Source organism: Chelonia mydas, chromosome 13 (genome assembly GCF_015237465.2).
Source record: "Chelonia mydas isolate rCheMyd1 chromosome 13, rCheMyd1.pri.v2, whole genome shotgun sequence".
Lineage (NCBI taxonomy): Eukaryota > Metazoa > Chordata > Testudines > Cheloniidae > Chelonia > Chelonia mydas.
The window spans coordinates 29,879,652-29,898,118 of NC_051253.2; the positions used below are offsets into that span (position 1 = coordinate 29,879,652).

Genomic DNA, 18,467 nt, shown 5'->3' on the forward strand with positions numbered 1-18,467 from the left:
TACACTTGGCCAGCAGGAACTGGATTGACTCAGGCTGCAGCACCACCAGAGGTAGTGGCTTAGTCTGGGACATGCTCACCCCAGTGATGTAGAGCAGCCAGCCCCAGTCCCGGACAGCCATACAGTCTGTAGTTGTCAGGTATAGACAGCTGGATGAAGAGTTCAGTAGAGCTCTCCTGATCTGCAAAGCTTTCCAAAGAACTTCCCCAATCAGCAACTTCTTAGACATACTGTACAAGTGGGTATCAGGCTGTAGCACCTGCAGGTGCAGAGCTCTTCTCCTGACTCATCCTTGGAGCTAGACCAAGTGGGTCTTATTAAACTCCACTTCGGCTCAGTCTCCCTGGCAGGAGATACAGAAGGAAGGGTAGAAGGCCCTGCAGGAGAAATCCTGATCAGCCTGTCCACAAGGAAGTCTCAAGGATGGGCACATGTTTGCAAGGGCAGCACTGCCTTGCTGAGAATGACAGCAGCCCTCTGTCAGACGAAGGGCTGGAGTTTGGGTAAGTGCTATCCTGCTGCACTCCAGCCCCGTTCAAGGGTTTGCAATTTCACCCCAGGTCTCTGTCTGAGCAGCACGAGAGCAAAGGCATTTGATTGGGGCATTTAATTTTACTGCATGATAGTTTGTCACTGTGCCCCAGTCTCTGCTTTCCTGTCATAGGGGAACAAGAGGCTTGCCTGATGAAATTAAACAACAGCATACTTAGAGCCAGTGCAAGGAAATGCTCCTCTACCCAGGGACCCTGTGCCTCCTGCTGTGCCAGCCAGTGCCACAGAGAGCAGACAATGTGGCTGGATTTCAAAAGCAGTGGGTAACTTCTGGGCATTGGGCACACTAGGAACACAGGCTCAGGCTGTGAGGATGGTAATCCAACCTTATGCTTCTGGGTCCAGGTGGAGGGGCAGGAAGGATCCCCAGCCCCTCACACATGGCATGGCCCAAGCTGGGGCTAGAGTGTGTCCTGGCAGCACAGGGCAGGAGCCCCTGTAGGAGGCAGGAAGCCAGACTAGATGGCCCAGTCTGGCACAGCAGTGTGACCCAGGCCACCAGAAATCCCCCTCATTCCTCCTTTCAAACAGCTGTTAGCTGGAACAGCTCCTGAAGGAGGCTGAGTCTTGGTCCAGCCTACATGGAATGAGATCCAGCCTCGGCCCATGCTGGTGCCTGCCTGGGGGTCTGGGACCTGCCCTGCAGGCGTTACCCCAGGCACCTGATTTCCGGGTGGGAGAGAGCAGGCGTTTTCCGGCCACGGGGACCTGCTTGGCGGGTGTTACTCCAGGCACCTGATTCCCGATTGTGGGGAGTGCAGGCACTTTTTGGCCACAGGGGCAGTGCGTGTGCCTGAGAGAAGATGTTGAGCCAACTTGTCTCGGCCGCCTTGGAAGACAGAGGCTGTTCTTGGGGGTTTCACTGGGTAAACGCAGGGGCCAGTGACTCTCAGAAAGGTCCTGCTCAGCTGCTCTGTCGGCCAGTCCTTTCTGTTACCTTTTCTGCATTTCCTTGTTCACCGGGTCCAACTCAGCAGCTCTCCTGAACATCTCCTCTTGCAGCCAGTAGCCATGGTTACTTGGCACAAGCATCTCGGCTCGGGGGGGCAGCTCCTTGCGGTTGCAACGCTGGTAAACGGTGACGAGCCGCCGCAGTCTGGCTGTGAGGGCGGACGAGACAGGCCAGCAGGATCTTTCTGAGTCGGAGCCATCCTGGGCTTCAAACATCAGCAAGGACATTAATATTTAACACACACAGCCAGAGGCAGGTGGGGGGGGATCCTCATTAAACAGCTCCCTACCCCTCACACAGAGGGGCCAGAGGATCAGGGCCAGGCCACTGCTGCCTCCATTCCCCAGGGCAGCAGGAGAGGGCGCCAGGGGCTGGCTGGATGACCATCCATGAGCCCTTCCTTCTGGACCCCTGCATCACAGCTCAGCTTGGCTTGTGCTTCTTTCAGACTGAGCCTAGTTTTGGGGAAAGGGGTTGGAACAAGAGCCAGCTTCACGTCATCCTGGAGCGTGCCCAGCTCTCATGCGAGAGGGCGATGTGGCTAATGGCTAATATGGCCCGTCTCTATTCTGCAAGGGGGCTGCTAGCACTGGCTGCAGGACCCGTCCACCAGGTATTTGACTGAGCCCCACCTTACTCATTTCACACAGGCCATTGAACAGCTGGGCCCCATTCCTGCCTTGCAGGCACTGCCAGGCTGGGTTTGACTGGTCCCGGAGGGGAAAGGCTCCATCTCCCAGCACTGTGACCCCCAGTGTCTGCTGGCTGCCTCTCCCAGGCGGCGAGTACCTGTGCCATGCACACATTTGCCTCAGATCAGCTATGCCTGAGCTGGGCTATGGGGCAGCCCCCTGGGCACAACAGGAGGTTTGCATTTGGGGGAAGGGACAAGGGGCACATTTTGGTCTCAATTTTGGTCAGATTTTACTGGGATCAGACTCATTTCATATGGGAGCTAATTCCAGTTTGAGTCCAGGCAGCACGGTTGGGTGGGTGATCTGGAAATGGGAGACAAGATGCTCATGCTCCAGTTTCCGCTCCCCCACTGTGGGCCCTGCTTGCTGCCTTTTATAACAAGGGGCAATTCCTTTCCTGGGGCTGGGTTTGATCAGTGCTTCCAGAAGGCACAGCTCAGCTGCCCACTGTTGTTACCCAGGGCTCCACAGCTGTCCCCTGCGCCCCAGAGAGGGACCTGTCGGCTGTTTAAGAACACGCTGTCACTGTTGGACAGTTTCACGTTAGCAGCACAGATGCCTTGCATAGCGCTGCCTTCTGTTACTGCAGTGCCTAGCAACCCCAGCTATGGGCAAGGCCCCCCACACGAGGTGCCACACACACAGAGCAAGCCATCCAGAAGGCACAGCCTCACCTGCCACATTGTCATCCTGCTTCTCAGCAGCTTCTCCACACAAATTCCCAGAGTCCTGCAGAAAAAGTAAGACCCAGGCCATCAAAATCCACCCTGAGAGGAGAGCATTTGCCCACCTGGCCGGTCAGGAGCAGGTGTCGAAAAGATCTAAGCAGCCACACACGCCCATCCTCTTCCAATGCCTGCATCCCACCTGCTGGCCGATCTTTGAGTGCGGTGGGCCTGGCACTGTCCGTGCTCATCTCCCACCTATCTCTCAGCACGGGCAGTGTCTCACTAGCTGCAGGGTTTGCAGGCAGCCCCTGTCAAGCAATGGGAGCTCCTCACCCTCTGACGGGAGGGAGCCGCTCTCACGTCACAGCCCAGACGCTCCCCCATGCTGGCCCCAGCCTGGGAGGGCCACGCAAACATTAACGCTCTTGTGTCGCTCTGGGGCATTACAGAGGACTCACTGGTTGGGGAGAATCACTGACCCCGCAACATGTGCTCTGCCCTAGGTGGAGAGCAGCGCAGAAGAGTGCAGAGCTCAGCTGCTGCTGAAGGGCCCAGTGCTGCCAGGGAGCCACTGGAAAGACAAGATGTGGCCCTAGCCCCTGCCAGCACAGAGAGGGCAGAGCCAGGCCCAGGACACTCTGCTGGGCCTGCACCTTGCTCTGGGGCCCAGCAACCCTGCACTAAGGTGGGGGACAGCCCACAGAACTCTTGGCACCTACGAAGGGTCTGACAGGATCGCATGTCCCTACAGGCCTGGGAAGAGGCATGGAGCCAGGGTGACTTAGGTGCTGTCTCAGAGCCCTCTGGAAGAAGGCAGATCCTGCAGATGGACGGATTCATGGTGCAGGGAAGGTGGTTTGGGACTCGCTGGGGTGGAGGCAGGAGTGGGGAAAATAAGCCAGAAGGGACACTAGCCCATGGCTGAGCTCTCCTGGAGGCAGCAGAGGACGACAGCGAGGCGTGTTATCCAGGGTTGTCTGGCCAGGCCCTGACCAGCAAGATGGCTCAAACTCTGTCACACTGACTGTCTGCAGGCTACCCCTGCTGGAGCTGCACCCGTCCTAGCCAGGCTAGGGCCTTCTAGAGAAAGAGCAAGCACCACCACATGGGCAAGGGGAGAGCCATCTCTAGGGGCCCTGGTAATCCCACGTTCCATTCTGGGCACCTCAACGCCAGGGCAACAGGTGCAAACTGGGGGCTCAGATGTGAGCAATGAACATGCTCAGAGCCTGCAAGGGCTGTTTCCTGGAGAGACGGACGGCTCACTCCTGCCTGGCTCAGTGATGCTGAAGGCGACAGCAGTGGGCCACAGCTGGGAGTGGTGCAGCCCAAGTGGTACAAGGGGGTAGCTCGGAAGAGTAGAGGAGGTCTCAGGGAAAGCTGGCTGGGTGTAAGTTGTACCAGGCTGGGGGATTATCAACCAGGGTAGGGGGCAGTGACATCGCTCAGGCCTTTTATGACCAGCCTGCACTGGACAGGGAAAAGGGGCTGTGGGAAGGGTCCTATGTGGGAATTCTGGACAATCCCACTAGGCATGTGTCCCATTTCCCAGGGAGTTGGGGCGCAGGGGGTGGAGTTACCTGGAGAAAGGCAGACCCAGCAGCATGGATCTAAAGCTACAGAGGGAGAGCACAGCACGGCTAATGCAGATAGTGGGGAGAGTGGAGGGCTGCTGCCCCAGGTCCTTTAAAGAGGAAGCGTCTCAATGTGCCATAAGCCGCAGCCTCTGTGGAGCCAAGTCAAACAAGTGGCGTGTGCATTGCTGCTGCATCTGCTGGGCTTCAGAAGCCGCCTGTTCTCCCTGTGCAGCTCAGCCTGTTGCCCCGGGAAGGCGCCTGGACAGAGAACTTGTCAGTTCCCCGCAGGCACAGAGGCTGCTGGAGAGGGAGTGAAGCAGACGCCTTTCCTCAGCCCCCCCAGGCTCTCAGATGAGAAGCAGCTGCTGCTCAGGGCTGAGTGATTTGCAGGGGCAGCACATGGCAGGGGTGGGGCTCTGCTGGGGCCCTTTCCTCTGCCAGCCTAAGGGTGGTGAGTGGGGATCCCAGCTGTCGGGATCAGCAGCTGAGCAGAGGGTTTGTGCTGCCCTCCCCGTCAGGATGAACCCGGACAGCGCAGGGTGGGGCTGATGGTGCTGGCCCCTCTTCACTGCTGGCTGGGCCTGGCCCCATCACTGCAATCTCTACCCTGCAGCTCCAGACTTGCTCTTTCTAAATCCTTCCCTGCTGAGCCCTGCCTCATCTCCCACTCTGCACCTTCCCCTCATTGCCTCTGCTATCCTCCCCTGGATGCTAGGTGCGGGGGGGGGGGGGGCAGGGCTGCCTTGGGCTGGGGGGGCTGGACTGCCCTGGGCCAGGCTAGGCACCAGCTGGGGGGCAGGGGGCTGAGCTAGATGCCAGGCTGGGGTTCCTTAGGCCATAGGGCCGGGCAGCCCTGAGCTGGGCTAGATGACAGACTGGGGGAGGAAGGCTGGGCTGGGGGGTTAGGCTGCCCTGGCCTGAGCTAGGTGCCAGCCTGAGGAAAGGGGGCGTGGGCAGGCTGCCCTGGCACCCAGCATGTTGGCCCTTGTGGAGGTACTGCAGGCTGAGGGTGGTGGAGGAGGTGCCCAACCACTCTGAGATCCTACTGATCATCAGGCTCCTGCTTGGGGCTGGTCCTAGCCCAGCCCCACGGGAAGAGCCAGTCCTGGCATTTATGGTAACAGTCCTCAGCCAAACAGGGCAGGGCTCTGCTTGGCGGCGAGATGGTGAGATCTCTGCTGACTGGCCAGCCTGGGCACATCCAGGAATCAGCTGACTAGAGACCAATACCAAAGCTCCTGCGGGGGACGGGGGGACATGACTTTGGAAGGATAGTGACCATCCCATGCAGCAATGTCACCCACTCACACTCTCCATCCCAGCAGCCATGTGCTCCTGGGAGCAGTCACAGACAGCCTGGGCACGAGGCACCTTCCTGACAGCTGTCCCTACTGAGCCCGACTAACAGCAAACTGGCTCAGCCAGGGGAAAAGGGAGGGTCTAGCCCACTGTTCTTTCCCTAGCCACGGCAGAACACCAAGTGTCTCCTGAGCCAGCAGGGGGCAGGCCTGGCTGGGGCTGGGGAGCTGTTCCCGGCTGTGGGGAGCCCCACTCACCTCCTGCTGTGGCAGCCCCTCGACTCTGTCTCCACTGTTCTCTTCTTTCTCAACGTTTCCTCTAGACAAAACAACCCGACAGAGCATTAGCCCTGGCAGCTCCGCTTCGTCTTTGCCCACCCCAGCAATGTCCCAGTGCCTGCAGGATGAGAGCCGGCTCCCGCACTTTCACACTGCCTGGGCACCCTTGCTGGCTGCCCTTTCATCATATGCCCAAGCCTGGACCTGCTCCCTGATCTCCGCCTGCAGGAGGTAACTCACATTCAGGACATTCTCAACCTTTATGTTTGCAAAGCTGGCAAAGAACCCAGTACCAGTCCCGGCTCCAGGTCAGCTCTGGGATTCTCTGGTGACACACACCGCCCCTCACCCACCTGCTGCAGCACGCCAGCCAGCCAGCCCTTCTTTCCCCATTTCCTGCAATCAGGGGCTGTGAACTCTCTGATCAGCCCCTCACCCCCCAGCCAATGAGCTGCTCTCCAAAGCACAGCACAGCTTCTAAGGGGTTTGCATGTGTCAGTGCCCCTGGCTGGGTGGAGAACCTGCGCCTACGTGAGTGTGAGTGGCGCATGCACCTCCCTGGCCCACTGAGGGAATTAACCCAGGGGAGCAGTTCCCACAAACCTGGCACCCTGCCTGCCCTCTCCCACTATCATACACAGTCATGCCCAGCAGACACTGGCATTCCCCTGTCGCCCTGGGTCACAGGCACCCTGCTGGGCTGCCAGCTTACCCTCCTCCTCTCCGCTCTCACTCCGTTCTGATGCCCACCCCCACAGAACAGCATGACACTTGTCCTGCTTCTTCTGCCCCCAGGAGCCAGCCAGAGCCCTCCCTCCCTCCTCCTGCCCCCGCCCACCTTTCTGCAGCATCCTGTGCCCCATCATTGACGCCCTGCTCCGCAGACAGCAGCTTCTCGTCTGGCATGCCCACCTTCTCCAGGAAGCATAGTGCCGGGTCTGCTCGCATGGCGTTGTACCTCTCATAACCTGGCAACACCACAGCTGACATTAAACGGGATAATGTCCTAGCCAGGGGCCAGGCCACCTGTGACTGGCTTTGGCTAAACTCTGGCTGTGCCAGTGGGGCCTGCCTGAGTGCGCCTGACTCCAGAGTGAGGACCTTGCCATCTGGCCCACAGATAACCTGGTCCCTCAATAGCAAGTTTCACCCAAAGCATCCAAAGCCTTTCACAAATGGCTGCTGATTAATCCACAGCCCTTCTGTGTGGGAGACAGAGACACAGGAGTCAACCTGTCCGCCCCAGAGATGTAGCCACTTCTGGGATGGAACGCAGCACCAGGGTAACAGTTTAGGGCAGACAGTGCAGACTCCTGTCTCCAACAGAAATTGCAAGAGGAGTTTCAAGAGGCAGAATGTATTGAGCTGAGATAGAATTTGGCCAGGAATGTGAACGCTCCCCCTCAGTCCCTGAGTCAGGCGCTTGGTTTGATGTGGCCAACGTCTGCAGCATCCCAGCGTCTGCTAGCCCCATGCTGCCCACTGAGTCAGGGCCAACACAGGCGTTGGAGTGTCTCTACTGAGTCACATGGGGCAAGGCCCAACTCCCCGCAACTTGGGAGAGCTGATGGAGCTACAGCCCCAGGTGCTTTGGCTCAGCCTGGTCCCCAGGTAAGCTGGCCTGGAGGGGATGTGCAGGACACGAGCGCTCAGCACTGCCAGGTCATGGCAGCAAAAACAAGCGGCTTCTTGGGGCTCCTCGCTGGAGCACCCAGGATGCGGTGGGTCCCCGGGTGCGACATTCCACTAGCTCCACCCTGGGGAGGGAACATCGGCATGGTGCTCTGAACTCAGCAGCCACTCCTGGCTCCTGGCTCAGGCAGCGGGAGTACCCCAGCGAACGGGGGCAGGGCTCAGCACTTGACAGGGACAATACCGTGTTTGAAAACTCCAATAAGCAGCGATTTATCGGCCTCTGCATTCCACCAGTCCACTGGGATCTCCACATAGTCGATGTCCGGCAGCAGCACGTCCAGCTCCCTGAGAAGGACAGGCCATGAATGCACCCTGCTCTGGACTCCTCGAGAACCCCCGCTTCTGCAGACAGCTGAGTGGACTCAGGGGTCCCACGATGCTGGGGCAACTAGGGACAGGCCTTCTGCCTTGATAGCGCTCTGGTGATTGCCTCTCCAGAAACACTGGGGTCAGGTCCTGCATTCCGCTGTGTGTGAGCTCCCCGAATGCCAAGAGGACCAGCCATGGTAACAATCGAGCCTGGTACTAGGCTAGCTGAGTCCTGCTGTCAGCCTCCCCTGCACACACCAGCGTCACCAGACCCTCCTGTGAGACAGGGATGGTGGCCATGGCCTGACCTCCACCCATCCTACTCAGCCTGGCTGGCCCATGAGTTCCCGGGACTCACTAGAGTGGCATTTGCCTTAAGGCTGGGGAAAGTTTTCACTAAAGCTACCAGCCACCGACAGAGCAAGAGCAAGGCAAAGCAGCTATCTGCTGGAGTGCACCGAGCCTTCAGAGAGGCAGGCAGCACTCTCCCTGGCTTCCCTTCAGTGAGCTGCTGGGACACAGACTGACTGCATCTGTGCTGGGCACAGGAGCACCCTGGGAAAGCAGCAGCCTCTGCTGAGACAGGAAAGTGGAGGCTTTCAATAAAGGATCAGGCTCAGTGAGCTCAGCAAACCTTGCTCTCCTCTACCATCCTGGGAGCCGGGCTTCGGCAGCAGGCTCCCTCTGCCACTGCTCGTTATGTGACACCAGGGCAATTACCAGGCTTTGCCCAACCCAGCATCCCTTTGGGGACTTCAGGAGCCAGAGGGCTGCAGCCATTTCAGTCCCCCATGCTCCCTGCAGAGCAGAGGGAGGGAATGCAGGTCCCAGCAGGCAATGCTCCACTCCGGTCTGAGCCACCTGGCTTGGATGTCAAGGCTAGGTCAGGACTAACTAGGGGCTACAGCTTCATATTAGAGATGAATTTGTTGGGCTGCACTGTGGGGAATCCTGATTCCCAGCACGCTGGGGCTGGCTGGGGAATGCATGAGTGTAGGGGGATGCGGGGGGGAAGTCTGCGTGTGCCTCGGCATGCATACCCATGTGTACGTGTGTATGCATGTAGCTCAGTGTGGTTCCCAATGGTGCTATTTTACAGGAGCAGTGGTCCTGTCCCCTGGCCAAAGAAGCCCGCTGTCCCTGCTCAGCTCCGCTGCAGAGGGAGCTCTCTAAGCCGCAGGAGAAAAAACTCTGCCCGTGTCTGCCTTCTGCTGGGGCCAGCCTCTAGGGCCCAATCCTGCAGTCTCTACTCAGGCAGAGCCTCCACCAACGGCGACAGGAGTTTTGCCTGAGTGAGAACGGCAGGATTTGGCTTCAGATACTGTGAGGTGACTGACCCCTCTCACGCTGGCACAGTGCTGCTGGGGACTTCAGCTAGACAGCAGCTGGGAAGCTCCCCCAGAGTAGGCAGGGGGCTCCCCATGCAGCAGGGGCGCTGCAGCCAAAGATATCGGTCGCTGTACCTCCGCAGCTGGGCATGCAAAGTGATCCGGGCTGCTGGGAGCATCATACCTGGCTGGGGTCCCTTCGAAGGCTTTGTCAGCCACCTCTCCCAGCACTTCAGCTTTCAGGTAGTAGAGCATTCGCACCCGCAGCAGCACCCTGCCAAGGGAAAGCGGCAGGTCAATACAGACCAAGCACGGGGCTGGGATCCAGCATGGCACAGCCCCTACGCACAGCGACACAGCGTTTATGGGCCGGCTGGTCTGTATGGCAGCATGGGGCAGTGGGGGATCGCTGCCCAGGCCTGCAGTTCGTGCGGTTATATACCAGGACGAAATGGTGGGAAGCCACTCCCCTTCTCATGACAACACCACCCAAGGCTGAGCACAGGCATGGCAGCAGCTTCGCCCGTCCTTAGCTGCCCCTCGCACTGTGACACGGCAGGACACCCAGCCACTGGGGCTCAAGAGGGGAGGCCTGAAGCAGCTGGAACGTGGGGACTAGGGGGCAGGCCCCCTCCACAGGGGAAAAAGGTTCAGGTTGGCAGTGAACAGGCTCCTTAATCAGCTCAGTGGGCTGTGGGCCTGATCCCCACCACCTGGGCCTCAGAGATCTCACCTCACTAACCCTGTAATCAAGCAGGCTTAAAACACTCATGAAGGAGCTCACCAGGAGAGGGGAGGTGCCAGGCTGAGAGCTCACTAGGAGAGGGAAGGTGCCAGGCTGGGTACCCGCCTCCCCAGCAATGGCAGCAACACACCTCACTCCTAACCCAGTGAGGGAGGGGGCTGCGCTACTTACAGTGCTCATGGCTAGGAGAGCTCTTGCTGGGAGCTGGGATGCAGCATCCTCTGAGTGGGTGAGGAAACAGCTCTGGGTTACTGATTTGTTAAAATAATGTCTCTCTGTTCTCCTCTGCGAAGAGCTGTACCTGCTGGGCCCCACTCTCCAGGACCCAAGAGCTGCCCACCACCCTACAGGGCCCCAAGAGCCATCTCCCTCCAGGCTCTGGCCCCCCACTCCCCAGGTCCCAAGACCCGTCCCCCTCCAGGCTCCACCCCCTGGATCCCAAGGGCAGTCCCCTTCCAGGCTCTGCCCCTCAGGTCCCAAGAGCCATCCCCCTCCAGACTCTGCCCCTCTGGTCCCAAGAGCCATCCCCCTACAGGCTCCGCACTCCTGGGTCCCAAGAGTCGTCCCCCCTCCAGGGTCCAACCCCCGGACCCCAAGAGCCGGACCCCTGCAAGCTCCACCTCCCTGGCCCCCAAGAGCCATCCTTCACACCTCTGGGTCCCAAGAGCCATCCCCCTCCAGGCTTTGCCCCCTGGATCCCAAGAGCTGTCCCCCTCCAGGCTCCGCCCCCTGGGTTCCACGAGCCGGACCCCTGCAGGCTCTGCTCCTGGATCCCAAGAGCCTGTCCCACTCCATTCTCTGCCCCCAGGTCCCAACATCCGTCCCCCTCCAGGCTCTGCCCCCCAGGTCCCAAGAGCCATCCCCCGCCAGCTACCACTAATGCACAAGTCTGCATTTTGATGCTGGTGCTACCACGGTGTGCTCAGGTATCTGACCAGCCCTGCTTCCCAAGCCCCTGACCGAAGACAGCTGTGACAACGAGGAAGCATCCTGAATGCCGGCTGAGTTGCGGGCAAGTGCGCTGCACCTAGCGGCAGGGAGATGAGAACTCCGTAGAGCTGCGGCTGCTGGCATGTAAACAGCACTTTACAGCATGGCGAAAACTACCCAAGGTCTGACGAGCCAGTGGGCACCGACCCAACGTCCCCACTGGCCTCTCCATACTGACTGCCGGGTGAGTCCTTCCTCTTCAGACTCTGTGCTGCAGCCCACTGGCATGATGCCAGCTGGGGGCACGTGGCCTCGCTCTGGGCCCAGGGCGGGACACACAGCATGGCGTGTGCGCTGCAGTTCCCCGGGGCAGGGGCTCACACTCACTTGTTGCAGTGCTGTTTCAGGTGCTTCTTGTAGCTGTCATCATGCAGGACTATATCGGGGTTGCAGCTGGCCAGCCAGTCCGCGTTCTTTATCTCAGGCAGCAGCATCTGGTTCTTCGTCTTCTTCCCCTTCCTGCCCCTGGGCACTGGGGCCGACAGCCCTGCAACAGTGAGAGGGAGCGCATGAGCGGCACTGCTGCAGGCCACACACCACCCTGACAGGCACCTGAGAAATGCCCTGGATCAGACAGGACATAGACACTGGCTGGCAGGAGCAGTGCAGCTGGAAGGACTGAAAGCCAGCTCTTGTAATGCTCTTAAACCCTCACACTACAGCTCAGGTGGGAGTTGGAGAGCCAGAGAAAAGGTAGGCAGGGTCTCCAGCATACCCAGTGTGTCTGTCCAGGCACAATCCCATAGCTGAGCCATGCGTACATGGTGCCCTAGTTAGACCAGGTCAGGCCATGCCACATCCACACCTTCCCAGCAGTCTAAACGCATGGGGCAGTTCTGAGCGCAGGAGGTGGCTTGGCAGAATAGGCTGCTGGATGCTGCTGCTGGCAACCCTGCCCACAGAACTGAAGCAAGCTGGCCCAGGCTCTCAGCAGCCTGAATGTCAACATCGTCAGATACAGGTCCGTGGAAAGACGTCAGGTCTGTGTGCTGGGACAGGGAGCAGGTGCTCCAACACCTGCGCTCTGCCTGACACAACCCACCTCCCCACTGCACACCAGCAGGCCCAGACCAGCCACAGCTCTCCCTGATACACCCTGGCCCACACCCTCAGCAGTGCCATTGCACATCCACATCTCCCCGCACTGTGCGCACAGCCAATGCTCAGCGCTTCCCTCACACACAAAGCGGACCCTGCTCAGGCTCTACACTCAGCTCCACTGTAGCCCCACCAAAGCTACTCCAGCCTTTTCCTGACAGAGGTGAGAGCAGAACCCAGCACAGACATCAGGGCCAGACACCCCTCATGAGATGGCATCCAAGCAGACCTGTACCCACGGCACCTGCCAGTCAGAGTCCTCGCCTCTTCTATACAGCAGGGCCAGCCTTATGCCACAAAGGCGGGGGCGGAGTCGTCCTTGGAGCCTATTCCCTGCGTTGGTTCCCTGGCCACGATTCCCTGTGTTTTTATTCCAAGCAGTTCTTGCAGTTTCACTTCTCGCATGAATCCCTCTAACCCTGGACAAGCCCAGCTCACACACTCTTCCTCTCAGGACAGGACCAGCTCCCCTTCAGCAGCTCTCCAGACCTTTCCCTGCCATGGCTACCATTGCACAGGGTCAGAGCATGGCTTGTGCACAGCTGGACTAGAATTCAGTCCTGTACTGCCCGTCGCACGCCCAGACTCATGGAAGCAGAGGCCTCCCCAGGACCTGACTGAGAGGTTCTGAGGCTTCCCCTTGCAAGGGATCCAACTGGGTTACATTCAGTGCTACAGCTGCAGTGCAGTGTTCATGACCCTCAACGGACCATGCCGCTTGCTCGTTGCATTACTGAAATGTGTTCCCATATGTGCCACCCTATCAGTTTTACTATTGCTCTACTGCATGCTAATACACCGGGGTACGCCCAGCGACCAGGTGTGTGCCAGGGTTCCTTTGGTCTGACCAGTACATGTCTGATTCCCCAGCCCCGGACCATCCTGCCGAGATGGCTCAAGTGCTGGACAAAATGATGATATTAACTCAGAACAGTAGGCGATGGCGTCATTCATGCTTAGGGAGAGATGCGATGGTCATGAACGTAACCCAACAGCACCAGGCACGGGGGATTTCTGACCGGACCTGGGACTTCAAATCCACCACAGAGCCTGGCTGCTTTCTCCTGCACCGCATGGGAGAGCCTCGCGCTTTACACTGCTAACAGCCACTTCACAAACAGCCTCTGGCGTGCCCTGTGGAGCGGAAATGGGAGCAGCTGCCTCAGCTTTCAGCATGGCTCACCCGTGACAAACTACTGAAAGGCAGCGCTGGGAACCAGCCGGAAAGGGCTACCAAACTTAAAGAACATTGTGCCATGGATTGGGGCACCCACACAGTGCCCAGCCAAGGGGCTGCACTGGCTACTTGCCAGGCGCCAGGCCTCATTTGCATTAGATCTCAGTACCCCAGCTGAGGATTCCCCCCGCCCTTTGTGAAGCGCTGGAGGATCTACAGTCAAGCAGCGTCCCACAGGGGATGGCTACTACAGAATGGAGTGGAGTCATCTTTGACCTAGTGTGGCTGCCTGCAGAGACCACAGGTCCAAGCATGCAGCCAGCACTGGCCACACCTCCACAGTTCTGAGAATAAAGGCCACTATGGGCTGCACTCTGCAGGGGACATTTGCCCCCCATCCCTGATGGGTCCAAGCCTGGTCTCTGGTCTAAGTAACAATCTAGACCTCAAGAACAGGCAGCTCAGGTTGGCCTGGTGCCCTAGCTCTCCAGCCCAAGGTTCCCTCTCAGCTGGGCCAGGGCTGGCCATTTCCTGTATCAGAGAGCCCCTCTGTCCTTGCCTCCAGGGGTCTGGACGCAAGTCAGCCCTGTGACCCCTGGCCCCGCACAGGGGTTCCTTGTTGCCCAGCTCTGGCTGTTTGTGTGGCTTCTGGGATCCGCTCTAGTTTAACTCTCTAGTCCTGGGCACTGAAAGCTGGGCATACTGGCAGCTGGCAGCGAAACAATAACTGGCAGGAGAGAGAGTACCTGAGTGATTTTGCAGGGCCTGGTTCTGGCCGTCCTTCGTCGGAGTGATCAGATCCCAGATAAAACTCTTAATCTTCTCATCTCCCTTGTAGTGTTTGACGCAATAGACCAGGAGGGCCCGGCAAATCATCTCCATGTCCTTCTCGTTCAGGTGCCACTTGAACCGTCCATGGGTCAGGATATCCTTCCAGCGCCCCCAGCTGGAGGAGCAGAAACACACACCATAAACACTGCAAGTGACGGCACTTCTCTAGTGCCCTCCAGTGGGGAGCTCACAACGCTGCATGGGGCACTAATGGACAAAGCCTGGCCAGCCCCCGGAGAAGCAGGGAAGTAGGGAAACTGAGGCACAGAAAGGGTGTGGGATTCATCCAGCATCACACGCTGGGTCAGTGGCAGAGGCAGGAAAAGAACACAGGAGTCCTGACTCCCAGCCCATGCTCTAGCCACAAACCACACTTCCTCCCATAGATGTGGGGATTGCACACAGCACCCAGCAGGTCCCCCCCGGCGGGGCACTAGCTCTGCAGCTCCCTGCCAGGTTTATGCCCCTCTGTGCAGCAGCCTGAGACAGGCACAGACAGACAATAGCAAACATGTGACACCAAACCACCCGAGAGCCACAGCTGCGCTGGGGGTCAGCCCAGCCTCACACGGTATGCAGAGCCCAGATGAGACCCACCCGAATATGAGCAAGTTCTTCTCCACGCGGAAGCACTCAGCCCGCAGGTAGCGCCGCGTCTTCTCATTGAGGCGCCGCGAGCGCGTGGGCCGCTCGTCGGAGTCACTGTCCAGCTCCGAGAACTCCATCAGCTCATCCTCCTCGAAGGAGTTGTAGTGCTTGGTCTGCTTGCGGACACGGGGCCTGTCGATCACTAAGCTCTCCTGCCGGGGGAGACAGTGAGAGGCTAGTGTGCCCAGAACCACCCGGCAGACCCTTCCCGCTGCACGGTGCCCCCCTTGGCCACTAGCATGAGGTGTGGGGATGCTTCCCTCCTCTGTGCTGCCTTCTGGCCTCAGCAACTCCTAGCACCACCCAGCTCTCTCCAAGCCTAGCATCACACCCAGCATCTGGTGCCAGACCCAGATGGCCTGTTCAACGCCCAGCTACTATGGACTGCCACCCACAATTAACTGTGGGTGCAAAAAATGGAGGTTACTTACGGTAAGTGGAGGCTCTTTGAGACTCCACATGTGAGTAGGCAAGTACCCCGAGTCCGGAAATTCTTCCAAGCAGTGTCTATTGGCCCACACACACGCCGTACATCTTCTTGTGCTCCTGACTGAGGGTATAAGAGACAGTGCAGGCTGACGGTGTTCCTCCTCTTATTGCAAATCCAACAGGATCTGAAGCAGAGGGGAGGGAGGCCGGGTAGTGGAATACAGATAGGGACCACACATCTTGAAGAACCTCCAGTTACAGTAAGTAACTTCCATTTCTTCTGAGAGTGCTGGTCCCTGTGTGTATTTTACAGGTGGATGATTGGCATGCAGTGCTCAGACTGCAAGTGGGTGCGAGGAAGCTGGTAGCAAAAATGCTTGCAGCACTGCAGATCCCAGATCTGCGTCCGCGGCCGAGGCATGAACTAAAGCGTAGTGCATTGTGAACGTGTGGACAGAACTCCAGGTGGCCACTTTGCAATTGTCTTGTAGCGGGACATCATGTAGGGATGCTGTGGAGGTGGCCTGTGCTCTCGTGTTATGAGCTGTGACACCCACAGTGGGAGGGATCTTTGCTTCCCGATAGCACTTTAGGATGCAGCCTGAAACCCACTTAGAAATCCTCTGGTTTGCCCACGCGATCTGCCTGCAATGGCAATAAAAAGTCTTGGTGATTTCCAAATGGGTTTCGTTCTTTGCAGGTAGAACACCAAGGCACATCAGACACAGAGGCAGCGAAGCCTCTTGTCTTCAGCGGAAGCATGAGGTTTTGGGAAAAGTACAGATAAGCAAATACTTTGGTTGATGTAGAATTCAGAAACAACCCTGGGGAGAAACTTAGGGTGTAGGTGAAGGGAAACCTTTTCTTTGTGAAAAACTGTAATAAGGAGGGTCCGCAATGATGGCTCACAGCTTGCTGAACCTCCCAGCTGAAATGATAACTACTAAAAATGTCACCTTCCTGGACAGGCAGGCAGGTCACGGAACATGTCGCCATGGGCTCGAAGGGTGAATCGGTGAGTGTCAACAGTCCCACTGTGGTGTGCCCACTGCGTGAATATCTCGCTTAGGACTGAATTGTGCTTCTCCCATGCGTGGTCCATCGAGAAGTGACTGCTCAGTTTGGTGCTGTGGCTACCCGGAAGGTAAGTGGCCTGCATCATGATGTGATTCCAGATGCACCAGTTCCAAAGTTTGATGGCTTCCAGGTTTAACTCCAGCAGGTGACGTCCATGTGCATTCCATCATCTCAGTGATCTGGACTGTTCACAAGTAAGGAGATTGATGCAGTCATTGCAGCCACGAAATTGGGAAAAGCAGTAGGAAAAGATGGTATCTGTCCTGAGTCCCTTTATAACCTGAGTTCATTGGCATGGAAATGGATGATTAAACTTTTCACCCACATTTCGGAGACCAGTGAAATTCTCCACGTGTAGCAAGAAGCCAAGGTCATTGCACTCCTGAAGTCTGGGAAACCTGTGGATCACCCTTCTAGTTCTAGGCCAGTCTCTCTTGAGCACCATCTACAAGGTGCTGAAGCATATGATTCTGAACCAAATTGGGTCCACGGTGTATAGTATCCTACCCAAGAAGGAAGCTGGTTTTCGACCGCACAGAAGTTGCTGTGACCAGGTCCCGGCTTTCACTACAAACATTAAGGCTGAATTCCAACAAAAACTCACGATTGGTAACGCTTTCACCGATCCGTCAGCAGCACGTGACGTAGTCCAGAAGGATGGTCTGCTACTGAAACTGGCCAAAGTGAACCTGTGTGTAGATTCTCAGCCTACCGAACACCAGGCTTAGTGGCCACAGGATGTTTGTATACCTCAGAGGCAAACCAGCAAGCTGCACACTTTAAATAATGGGCTACCACAAGGCTCTGTACTTGCTCCGACCCTCTTCAATGCATATGTGAGCGATATACCTGAAATGATAGTGCAGAATTTTGAGTATGCTGATGATATGGCACTCACAACTCAGGCTCATAGCTTTAAAGAACTTGAAGTGAGCCTTACATCAGACCTTAAGATCACAGAGGAGCACTTCGAAAAGTGGCGGCTGAGACCTAATATGGGCAAATTGATAGTCTCTACTTTCCACCTTGACAAGAGAATCGCACAAAACATACTGTTGAGTTTTGTGGTGAAACTGTGCATTAAGACCCAAAGCCAACATATTTTGGCATCATTCTTGACCACACACTGACCTTGCATGACCACCTCAAGAAAGTAACCTCCAAAGCAAAGACTTGCATCAACATTTTTCAAAAGTTATCAGGAACAAGCTGGGGATCAACTACCCCAGTGCTACAAACATCAGCCTTGACCCTGGTGTACTCAGTTGCAGAGTACCATACGCCGATGAGGACAAAAAGCTGCCATACCCAACTTGTGGACAGGCAGCTGAATTAGACCATGCGATTCATCACGGGAACTTTAAAATCAACACCTCTACTGTAGCTTTCTGTATTAACAAACACCGAATCCCCAGCTATCCTTTGAGATATAGCCACAGCATGAGAACTCAAACACACCAGACTACCCAGAACTTCCCATCTGGCAGGTTATGGATAACATACCCCAACAATGACTGAAACTGTGAAAACCACTTTGGATCACACGTGACCATCTCATGCCTCTGGATCTGGGCAGGGAATGATGAAGTGTCTGGACCTCATCTACTATTCCAAACAAGCACATTATTACTGACACAACAAGATGCCCTTCCAGTTTTGATCTGCCACAGATACTTTGAACCACACAGAACTGCATCTGAATAAACCACAGAAGATGTGGCTACTTGTTGTACAAGTGGAAAATCAAAGACTCACCTTTGCGTGACTGCAGTGACAGTATCCAAACCAAACACATCATAACACAGTGCCCCAAATCTGGAATTAAAGGTGAATTGGATGATATCCATGTCACAGAGGAGGCCTTGAAATGGCTTATGAATCTACAACTGCTGCTATAGAATGTTGCTTTGCAGATGCCATACATGCAATAGAGAGACAGAGAGAGCCAGTTTCCAGGCAGAGGGGACAAGACCTCGTTCTGCCCCGTTTGTATCATAGTGGTGATATTGTCTGACATCACCTGTATATGGAAGGAGCGAATTACCTGAAGGAAAGCCTTGCACACAAGGTGGACTACCCTTACTTCTCCTACATTTATACGTAGCCTGGCCTCTCGTGG

General features: G+C 56.9%; 1 protein-coding gene across 10 annotated transcripts in view; it reads right to left on the reverse strand.

The window, feature by feature from the left end:
* Positions 1–18,467, reverse strand: part of CHD6 (chromodomain helicase DNA binding protein 6) — a 178,460-nt gene that overhangs the window by 29,138 nt on the left and 130,855 nt on the right. For 9 of the 10 annotated variants that reach the window (XM_043527369.1, XM_037915471.2, XM_037915475.2 and 6 more), the window contains 9 exons: positions 14,792–14,994; positions 14,110–14,309; positions 11,416–11,575; positions 9,538–9,627; positions 7,898–8,001; positions 6,860–6,989; positions 6,001–6,061; positions 2,874–2,928; positions 1,490–1,709 (listed from right to left, as the gene is read on the reverse strand). In XM_043527369.1, the coding sequence (XP_043383304.1) occupies positions 1,490–1,709; positions 2,874–2,928; positions 6,001–6,061; positions 6,860–6,989; positions 7,898–8,001; positions 9,538–9,627; positions 11,416–11,575; positions 14,110–14,309; positions 14,792–14,994 (1,223 nt within the window). The remainder of the gene's footprint in view (positions 1–1,489; positions 1,710–2,873; positions 2,929–6,000; positions 6,062–6,859; positions 6,990–7,897; positions 8,002–9,537; positions 9,628–11,415; positions 11,576–14,109; positions 14,310–14,791; positions 14,995–18,467) is intronic. The other variant, XM_037915470.2, reaches the window with a different exon arrangement.